This window comes from Mauremys reevesii, linkage group 6, assembly GCF_016161935.1.
Source record: "Mauremys reevesii isolate NIE-2019 linkage group 6, ASM1616193v1, whole genome shotgun sequence".
Taxonomy (NCBI): domain Eukaryota; kingdom Metazoa; phylum Chordata; order Testudines; family Geoemydidae; genus Mauremys; species Mauremys reevesii.
In genome coordinates, this window is record NC_052628.1 from 94,354,374 (window position 1) to 94,365,775 (window position 11,402).

Sequence of the window (11,402 nt, forward strand, 5' to 3'; positions counted from 1 at the left end):
GTTCTCCCATCACACAAAGCAGCAGCCAAGCTGCTCAATTATTCACTGGGATTAAAGCCTTTGAGCTATAAAGGCTCAAAATTCTCATAAATCCTATAGATGTGACCAAATATGCATCAAAACTGTGAGCTAGGTATTTAAAATCAAAAGCAGGGAAACCAAGAGATAAATGGCGCTGCAGATGGAGGGATAAAATTTCCTGAAGATTATTGTTTCCTTTGTATATTCTGATATAAATTGCAGATGCTGTTGGTTATTAATTATTATTATATATGATAAGCTCTTGATATCTTTCAGAAATTAAAAAAAGATGCAGTCCTTGCCCTGAAGAGTTTACAGTCTATATTAGGCAGAGAAAATGGAGACAGACAAATGAAGGGATAAGAGTTAAAAGAGTTAAAAGGCATAAAAATAATTAGTACAGCAGGGCACTCCCTTTCTGGCTCTGCTATAGAATCTGAGATGGGATATGTCATCTAACCTCAATGGGGAGAAGAGGATATTGTATGTGATCCTTGGGTCTGCATTATTTCCTCTGCAGATACAACCTGTGTAGAAGTGTGTCCTGATGGATATTATGTTGACAGTGATGAGGGACGATGTTTCACATGCCACAGCACCTGTGAGACTTGCTATGGAAAACACAACACGCAGTGCCATACCTGCAGATCGGGCTGGTACAAACAAGGAAAGGGATGTGTACAAGTATGCACAGTTGGGTAAGGCTCCAGGATGAATAGCTAAAACCTACATTGGACAGAGAGCTTTGCTAAACATGTAGCCTTCAATTCTGCTTTTTTTTAGATGAAAGTTTATCATGTTATTTCTCTACATTAAGGTTGCTCTCTAGGGACAATTTAGGATTTCCCCAGCAAGGAAATATGCTGGAGCAAGATCTCTTGAGTCCTAGTCCACAGGCGCATCTGCTTACTTCATGACTGAATTTGCCCCACTATTTTAGAAAGTGCTGCTCTTTAGCTAAACTCAGAGGCCAAATGGCACGTGTGCATTATAGGGAACACCCTATATCCATTAAGAGTGCAGTTTTGAAAAGAAAAGAGTAATCAAGAATTAAATCTTTGCAATAGCTGAGAGGAGTGGATCTTTTCTGACCATGTAAATGTTTTCATACCTTCACCTCTTCTAAAACGTCTTTCAGATATTATGCAAACAATTCCACTGGATTGTGCGAGAGATGCCAGAAGAGCTGTAAAGAGTGTTTGGGACCTCAGCCCACAGACTGTCTGTCCTGTGATACATATTTCTTCCTGCTTCGCTCCAAGAATGAATGTCTCCCCTCTTGCCCTGAATATTATTACGAGGATCGTGATACAAACATCTGTGAAAGATGCCACCCTACTTGCAGTTCCTGCGAAGGTAAGATCCTATATTATGTGCTTCTCTGCCACAAGAACTTTAAAGCATGATCTACATCTTCTCTCTCCAACTCTCTCTGCTCAGGTTTTTGGTAACACTGTGCAGTAAGTAACTTACATGTTATGCAAGCATGTTCATTTATGAGAGTTGAACAGTTTTCTAATGATTCTGTTCTTGCTTCGCCAAAAGTATCACTAGACAGATTTTAGAAGTCTGTTGGCTACTAATAATTGTGCTGTAAAACAAGCTCATTGCTGGACTCAGCACTTACTCCACTGTAGTCCCATTTAAATCAATGGGGCTACTCACAAAATGAGATACTACTCAAGCTCAGTAAGAGGATAAGAAACTAAGGGGCTAAATTCTGATTCCCTTATTCACATTGAGTACTGCCTTACTTTGTGACTAGTGACAGTCCCATTGAATGCACTTCCCCGTCTGAGTCAGGGTTTCAGAATCTGGGTTCCAAGTTCTCAGAGATGAATGATTCTCAAAGAAAGGGGCAGAAAATCGACAACTAATGAAATAAATCAAACTAAAAGCACAGAGTTTAGGGTTCAAGGGTAGTAGGACAAAATGTGTTTTGAAATACAGTCAAATATTTTTTGAAGTTCACCTTGAGGCACCATCCATTTTGTACTAATGCCATTCTATTCCAACCCGGTGCTTATTTATTTATTTTCAAAAAATATTATCCTGTATCCAATTTTGAGCTGGGCAGCATTATTCTCCTTGGACTTAGATGGTTTCCTTGTTTCTCTGAATGACATCAAATGATGGCTACCAGGTGCTATTCTGTAGCTCAGAATGTACTATATAAAGGTTTGCATTGAAGAAAGCAGATGGTTAATTGCAACATAATAATAAGTGAAAGCAACCCTAGAATGAAATGTCCCATTTGATATCTATTAAAATATAGTTATACAGGCAAATTATTGCAATCAACAGCAATATTTTTGCTTGGATTTGGAATCAGAAATATTGTTATAATTTACAATCTGCCTCCTACACATGATTTTGTGTTTGTTTTGCCATTAATACTACTGGGCACATTTTCCACCATAGTTAAAAAACCGGAGAGATTGAATATGAGCGAGCCCACTGGTTAATAATAATCCTCCTAAACAAAAAGTATACGGCCTGTGAGTAACTGTTGTCACATTGTGGTGCTGCCCCAGCAGCACTGGGGAGGAACTATGGTTGGAGAATCATGGTTCTTCTCCTGCTCCCCACTTGCTAGAGGGGGGAAATAATTTATTCCAGCCTGGAAAACTGTGAAGCTCTATTGATTGGCACTTTGAGGGGGAAGAGCCCCCTCCCTACTTTCCCCTCCATTCACACACTTACTGAGCTGGAGCAACAGCACAGCCCCTTTCTTGCACATGGAACCCAGCGCTGTGATCTAGATAACCCTAATCCAGCAGCACCGGGAGAGGGGGCTGTATGGCCATGTTAGGCCAAGTGACAATTTAGCCCTTACTAGTTGAGACAATGCTACCAATTTCACTCCTTTATCCACTTCTTCCATTCCTATTTTCTTCTTTTCTCACACAGCCATGGAAATGGGGGCGAGGGGAATGGTTTGAAGTCTGATTGGACAACCCCATTTTCACGTTAATCATGTCAAACCATCCACTTCAATATGCCACACAAGATGTACATGTAACATTTGTATTTGTCTATGAAACTGTTTGTGGTACAAACCAAGCACACAAAGTGTTCTGTTAGTGCTTGTTGAAGGAAGCAAAACATTATAACATCCACCAAATCATCTGAATCACTAATAGGAAAATGTCTCATGCTCTTTTTGCCATATCCGGTAATATTTTTTGTAGTGTTGTTATAGCCATGTCGGTCCCAGGATATGAGAGAGACAAGATAAGTGAGGTAATATCTTTTACTGGACCTTTTCTGTTGGTGAAAGAGACAAGCTTTCGAGTTACACAGAGCTCTTCTTCAATAAAACTTAGACCTTCACACACACACACACACACACACACACACACACACACACACCGCTTGTCTCGCTCAGTAATCTTTTAGCATTTAATTAACTTAAAAATATACATTGAAAATATTTTTGAGCACCCAAAATTCTAATAGCACAAGGGTTTTTTTTTTCTTAATTTATGGTGCAGGCACTTTTCAAATAGACTTCTTAATGCTAGGCATGTTCAGTACTGATACTTGATGACAACAAATGCCCTGTGCCATTGGTGGGAGCAGATTAGCATAGTTTCCAGAGGAAGATGGTAACTTTTCATATTCCAATATTAAACTGTTGCTTTATTTTCCTTTAAAGGGAAGGGAGCTCTCAGCTGTACGTCCTGTGTGTGGAGTTACCATCTAGCAGGTGGAATCTGCTACTCTGAATGCTTTGCTGGAGAATACAAAGTCCCAGAGGTACTATCTATACACAAGCTTCTTCTCTAGGAAATATTTATATAATAATGGACTCGAAAATCCAAAAGAGAAAAGCAGAGCAAACAGTCTTTGATGTTGCAGAATTCAAAAGTTACTTTTATTCCCCTCTTGGTAGAGAAGACATGGCTCCAAATGCTTCTCTGAAATTAATGGAATTCCATCCTTGTAAAACAGGATTAAGTCAGTCTACAATCAGGGCCTGAGTATGTGCAAAACAGAGGGTATCAAATGAGAGATGACCCCTATAATGGCGGATTGTTGAGATGTGTGGGAATGGGTGCTAGGCATTAGAACAGGCATTTCCTTACCTCACTTCCAAAGGATTCCAGAGGTGACAGATTTAATTCACATTTTCTTTTTTGTTTTATCTTTTCCCAGTTGTTCTACACACCTCAATTATCATAGCAGTATTACTGAGCAGTTTCCTTCAAGGCTGTGTGATTATTATTAATAATTATTATTATTAATTATCTGTATTGTGGTAGAGCCTAGGAGCCCCATAGACCCGGGTCCCATTGTGCTAGGCACTGTACAAATACAGAACAAAGACGGTCCCTGCCCCATGAAACTTACATTCTAAGTAAGTTTCAGAGCTATGCTATGACTGAGTCTGATCTGTGTGTAACTGACTGCCTCCGATGAGGTGCTGGCTAATGCCTTCAGCTGCCAAGGGCATTCAGCACTTCACAGGATCTGTCCCCCATGAGCCAGCAGATGGTAAGAAAGAGGGATAAAAGGGAAAATACTCGTTTTCTCCAATCATTGTAACACCAGCCATAGGGACCCAGCTCAGAATCATTTGCCATGTCAATGAAATGAGCTAGGCCATGTGGTTATTTGCTGATTGTCGCATTTAAAGTAACTATTAAGGGAATTGAGCTGCATTAGGCTTCAAGAATGGAGGCTTACATTTTAAAAATACTCCAGAGTTTGACATTACTGTGGGCCTCGTTTTCAGTGTCGTTTTTGTTACTGCTGCTGACAGAAGAAATTACAGAGATGTGCGCCGCTCACCAAGAAACCACATGGAAGCCACTGTGGCTTCCATGTGTTACAGCTCCTGCTCTGTGTCAATTCACAGAGGATATGAATTGTTACAGCTCCCAATTACAGTGCCGTGGCTCTTTAGCTCAAGATGTAGTAGCTCATGCTTTTAGTTCTGGAGGTTCCCCATTCATTCCTCGGTGTATCAGCCAAGATGGTGGCCATCACCTAAACCAGAAGTGGGCAAACTAAGGCCCAGGGGCTGCATCCAATCCTTCAGACATTTTAATCTGGCCCTCAAGCTCCCGCCAGGGAGCAGGGTCTGGCGCTTGCCCCACTCTGGCACTCCAGTTGGGGAGCAGGTTTGGGGACTTGCCCTGCTCCTTGCATACTGTGGCTCCATGCGGCTCCCGGAAGCAGTGGCACGACACCCCTCTAGCTCCTATAAATAGGGGCAGCCAAGGGGGGGCTTGGCACGCTGCCTCCACTCCAAGTGCCGCCCTCGCAGCTCCCATTGGCTGGGAACCACAGCCAATGGGAGCTGCAGGGGTGGCGTCTGTGGACAGGGCAGCGTGCAGATTGCCTGGCTGCACCTCAGTGTAGGAGCCGAAGGGGGGACATGCCGCTGTTTCTGGGAGCTGCTTGAGGTAAGCACTGCCTGGAGCCTGCACCTGTGACCCCCTCCCACACCCCAATACCCTGCCCCAGCCCATATCCCCCACCCGCCCTCCAAACCCCTTGATCCCAGCCCGGAGCACCCTCCTGCACCCCAAACCCTCATCCCCAGCCCCACCCCAGAGCCCACACTCCCAGCCAGAGCCCTCACCCCCCCACACACCCCAACTGCCTGCCCCAGCCTGGAGCCCTCTCCCACCACTGAACTCCTCATTTCTGGACCTACCACAGAACCCTCACCCCATCCTGCACCCAACCCCCAATTTCATGAGCATTCATGGCCCACCCTACAATTTCCATACCCAGATGTGGCCCTTGGGCCAAAAAGTTTGCTCACCCCTGACCTAAACACTATGACTAAATCCTTGTCACAACAAATTTTGCTATTGATGTCCAAGGGACCAGAATCTGTCCCATTAGAGTACAGCATAGGATTGCCATCTCCGTGCTGAAATAGAAAAGAAAAGCAAATGTGGTTTGATTGTGTTCTGTATCCCCAGAGAGACCAATCAGAATGTGAAAAATGCCATGATACCTGCGAAGAGTGTAAAGGGCCTGGACCCCTCAACTGCACTGTGTGTCCAGCTAACATGAAACTCTACCTAGACGAGGGCCGCTGTGTGAAGTGCTGTGATGACTCTAATCTCACAAAAACCCAGGAGTGCTGCGATTGCAGTGAAACACAAGGTAGGACTGAGATGAAGATAAATGTTGATATTTAATGACCTTGTGGTCTGTTGGGTGTTTGTTTTGTTTCTTAAACTGATTTTCTTCTGAGCTGCAGAATTATCATTGCAGGACTTTGCTGCATACAAATGTATTTCTAATACACCATCGCCAGAATAGCTAGATACTCTCACTTACTGCTGCTATTTTAAAGGGTCAGATCCCAGCAGACAGCTTCCAAGTCTTCTCAGTGTGTTTCATGATCTGGTTGAATGGGAAATGCTTGTGTAAATAGGTTGCAAATTGAGGTATGCATTTTAAATTCAAGTCAAACTCACCCCTGGTGTAACTCCATTGTAGCTACTTTAAGTAGCTACAATGCTTTACTCCAGAGGTAAATTCGGTCCAACACATTTAAATTGTTAGTGGGTTTAAATGTTCTATTAGACAGAATACATAAACTTTCACCTAAAACAAAGTCCCCACTTTAAGTATGTCATGTTATTCACATTTTTTTGGTTACCTTTAACTTGCAGATGAGTGTGTATTACAGACCATTCTGAACCTACCAACTCAAAACAAAGGGAAAACTGCTTTGTTTGTTGCTACCTCCATTTTGCTGATCCTCTGCATTGGAGCCATTGTATTCATCTGGAGAAGATCTCGAGCCAAAGCCCAGACAGTAAACAAAGGTGGGTACCAGAAGCTGACAGATCATTCAAAACCCTTCCCTTCTTACAAGAGCAACTACCATGAGAGCACCAGCTATCAAGATGATCAAGTGATTGAGTATAAAGACTGGGATAAAGAGGATGAAGAAGATGACGACGATGATGATATTGTATATATGAGCCAGGATGGCACAGTCTATCGTAAATTTAAATATGGACTTCTGGAGGATGAGGAGGAAGATGAACTGGAATATGATGATGAAAGTTATTCATTTAGATAATTTTTTATTAATTTGTGTATTTTTCCTCTTTGCTGCCTTTCTCATTACATTAAATCAATTTAGTTAGGTTATAGGGGATATAAAATATTTTTTTCTCTGCATGACTGGGCTCAAGCAGAAATTTATGTTCGTGGTAATTCTAAGAAAAAGGGATTTTTAGCTATACATATTGTGAAAGCAGAGTTGTTTCTAAACTTTTGTTTCCAAAACATTTTATAAATCCTTGATGGGTCTTTCAAGAAGCAGCACTCAAGAAATGGGTTGGCTAAAAGATTCTTTTTCTGTATACTCATGTGTGGAAATAAAATATTTTCCAGTATGTATCTGTAAGTGCATAGGTATATAAAACAGACAGATGTATCCAACTAGCACTTGCCAATCACTTTTAAAAATATACTGATATAAACAAGACAGGCATATTTATCTACATGATAGATGTCCCTGGGATAGGATGTCACTTAATTGTTTATTTCTGTGTGATTAAAGTTTGTACTGTAGTACACATTATAATGTGATTTTGCATATTTTACTCTTTTCCTTTCATGGTATTATCCAAAGCATATGCCCCAAAATATGACACATTTCTATAACCTTTAAGTGCATTTCCTCAAAGATTTAATATCTCTGACATTCAGTTTTAGATAAAATTTGAGGTCACTCTGACCCTATTCCAAGTAGAATGTATTGTTGTAGCCATGGCTTGAATGAAAAAAAGAGATAAAATATATCTGAAATTAACTCCTGATTCATTTTTATCTTAGTGAGTATGCATTTTAAGCAATGTTTCATTTTGTACAGACTTATTTGGATTTAGTACAAAGGAGTGCTTAGTCTAGAAATATGTACATGGAAAAATCTCGAGATTACAGAGAACTGTCACAGAACAGACATGAAACAAAAGATTTATTAATCCTACTTTTCATATCTATCACAAATGGCTTTGGATGTTCAGATAATAGGAAAGGGAGTAATCAACACTGCACTGAAAAAATGTAAAATGAAACAATGGACAAAAACAATGATTTTTTTCATCATTATAGATTGTATAATTTATTGCATTATATGAGAAGATGCTAAACCTGGTTCATTTGTTGTGAAAGAATAAACTAAATCTTTGTACAAAAGCATGCTGAGAAGGCTGTTTGTTATTCACTAGTAATATGGCCTTTTGGCTAGAACTGTGGACACTAGGCATTTAGGAGACCTGCATTCAATGCTGCACTCTGCTACAAAGTTCCTATGGGATTGTGGGCAAATCACTTACTTTCTCAGGCTCAGGTCCCCATCTGTAAATCAGGGCTAATACTTCTGTATCACATGGGATCATTAATTCATTAATGTTTGTGAGGAACTCGCATACTATGGTAAGGGATACCATATAAAAACCTAGGTAATGCACTTGAGTCCTTGTCTCCTTACAATACACGATTGGTGTATACACTTGGAGTATTTTTGGTTAACACTGATCAGAGAGCTTTAGAAATACTTGTGATGACCTGAAGGAAGCTGACTTTCCATGTATTTCCAATATTCTTACTACTGTCATTTATTGGCTGGTTAAAGAAATGCCTCTAGAGAGCCCATTTCGCTCCCTTGGGGTGTACTCATGTATTTTAAATCTTCTCTGGGCCACTAAGTGTGTAGACCCAATGGATTACAATTACCATAGATCTCCCCTAAAGGAGGAATTTAGAGCCAAGTGAAATGTACCCACCTAACTCAGAATAGGGAACACCTACCTTCCCCTATTTATGCATGTCTGATGCTACATAGATGCCATATAAAATATGCCATGGAACACTTTACATAAGTACTATCACCTACATGTTATGCCTAGCAACCACAGTTAAAAGTTTGATTTTGGTAGTATATTAAATTCTGGCTGAAGTTGGGATTGTCAAATCAACAGCCCCATTCACTTTATTACAGGGAAAAAAATCATTAGTTCAGGTTTCTTTCCTACTTCCACCATTTCCCACCCCCATGAAACCCAGTCCAATGCCCACTGAAGGCAACGGCAATCTTTGACTGGGTTCTAATTATTTAAATCCTCATTGTCAAAGTGGGGTGTTAGAGATGCACATGCTGATTAATTACACATCTGAATTTGTAATACAAAAGTGGGCTATTGTCTATGTATCTATTGTCCCCTGCTTTGAAAATTTGGCCTTCAGCCCTTTTCATTACAAACCCTTACTTGCAGACCAGGGGAAGGGTTAAAACCATTTAACATATTGCACAACATAAATCAATGATCTATAATTATAGGAAAAGATGCAACAATAAGGTACTTTGAAAATAAAGATTTGACAAATCACTTTAAGTAAGAGCTCATTCTTGGTAAAAGTTCTCAAAACAAAACAAAGGCTAGAATAAGAAAACAGTGAAAACATTATATTTGAAAGGCCCTACTGAGAAAAATAACTATTCCGTTTCCTTTTCACACCCTCTCATTTAACAATACCCTTATTTTAGTAGTGGTTTGTATAAATTGGCTGTAAGAATATGCTTTAACCTGAAACTGCCCTTATCAAATTTCAGTCCCTAGTACACTTAAAATTGCTGTAAAAATTATGTATGAACTGAGCAGCCTATAGACTTTCAGTTCCAGCATGAAAGGCTGGTGTGTTCAAAACTACCCAATGACAAACTAATGGAAACGTCTTGCACAATATTCCTTTTTGAACTCCTGTAACTTAAAAAGGGATTTGTTTTAAACTAAAAATATGCAACTAACTGGTCCATTAGGTAGGACCATATTTTTGAATAGATATAAAAATCAGTGGTTTTAGTACACCTCTGAGAACCAGAAATCTTTGAGTTCTACTTTCGGTTCTAGTCTGCACTGTTTCTGTGGCTTTGGGCTTGTCACTTATCCCAGAGCCTCAAAGATATTTATGTGCCTAACTCCAATGGAATATAGTTAGGCACCTAATTCTAAAGAGTCTGCACTGTAAGCACAATGTAGCGGTTGAGGGCCAGATCCTCAAAGGTATTTAGGCACCTAACTCCCATTGGAGGTACAGATCTGCCTAATCTTTAGGTGCCTAAATATACCCCCATTGGAATTAGGCACCTAAATACCTTTGAAAAATCTAGGCCTTAACCTCTATATTGTGCTTAGGGTACAGACCTGCCTAGCATTTGGCTTTTGCCTTTCTGCATCCAGCTTGACTTGCCACCTATGGCTCTCTGGCTACCAAAATTTTTAATCTGTATCTCACCTGCCATGGAGATCCATTCTTCCAGCTGCTTCAAGGCAGGAAAGAAGGCATAAAAAGCAGCATGAAGAGCTGCTTACAGTTACTATGAGACTGGAGCTACAGAAGCAGAGCTGGGCCAGGCTTGGCCAGCAGAGAAGCAGCAAGAGGTGCCTTCCCCCTTTCCACAAGAGCAGTGCTTTTGGTTGAAAGAGGTGAGACAGGCTGCTGTGAGGAGAAGGCTGAGTTCTAAGAGCTCCTGGAAGAAGATACTGATTTTGTGTTGGGTGAGTGAGATGGAAGAAATGAATTATGTTTTACAAGGTGGGAGAGAATTGATTTTGTGGAGGGGGAGTGGTTTTGTTGAGGAGGGAATTGATTGTAAGGGGTGAATTCTTGATAAATGGTGTCAACAGGAGCTTGAGGGGAGGAAGTTTTGTAGTGGGGTGAGGGGGGTGTTTTGCAACAGGATGCTGATCACCACAGCCATGTTTTGTTTTATTAGTTCTAAATTTCAGATTAACCCCTTTGAACGTTATTTAAAAAAAAATAAATCAAAACTAGATGGTAAATGTGGCGGACACTAAAAAGCATCACTGAAAGTCAAGGATAGTCTCTGCTTTTAAAAGGGCTCTCTCTATCTATCAATAGAACCTACAGTCCCTAGATGAGAGATCAGGGTACTATTGTAGTAGGCAATGATTTAACAAAAAATAAATAAAATAAAGGATTAACTATTGATATCTAGCAATCTGGAGAAAAAAATGTTGTAATTAAGTTTTCACTAGTGAAAGAGCCAGTGTTGTCATCCATTTAAAAAAGAAACAACAAAAATCAATGTTGATTTACATCAATATGAAAAAGAGTAAGATTTGACCAAGTGAATTTTTACTAGGTTTTCATTAAAAATCTATCTTGTGGAAATACTATCCAGGAAGTAATAGTAGCTTCAGGTGAGTACAGTGTTAGTTATACAACATGGCAATAAATCCTCGACAGAAATTCTGTGAATAAATAAAACCTAGTCCTAAGAATTTATGATGATAGGGATGGGTAGAAGGTTAAGATATATAATTTGCCAAATAGTAGGAAGACTTGCTAATAAAAGGTGACTTCACATGTTG

At 40.2% G+C, this 11,402-nt stretch overlaps 1 protein-coding gene across 1 annotated transcript in view; it reads left to right on the forward strand.

The window, feature by feature from the left end:
- PCSK5 (proprotein convertase subtilisin/kexin type 5) overlaps nt 1-8,196 on the forward strand; it is a 285,728-nt gene extending 277,532 nt beyond the window's left edge. The window contains exons 33-37 of the mRNA XM_039544180.1: nt 542-719; nt 1,160-1,377; nt 3,680-3,780; nt 5,961-6,147; nt 6,663-8,196. Coding sequence (XP_039400114.1) covers nt 542-719; nt 1,160-1,377; nt 3,680-3,780; nt 5,961-6,147; nt 6,663-7,078 — 1,100 coding nt within the window. The 3' untranslated portion in view covers nt 7,079-8,196. The remainder of the gene's footprint in view (nt 1-541; nt 720-1,159; nt 1,378-3,679; nt 3,781-5,960; nt 6,148-6,662) is intronic.
- Nucleotides 8,197-11,402: the final 3,206 nt, after the last annotated feature.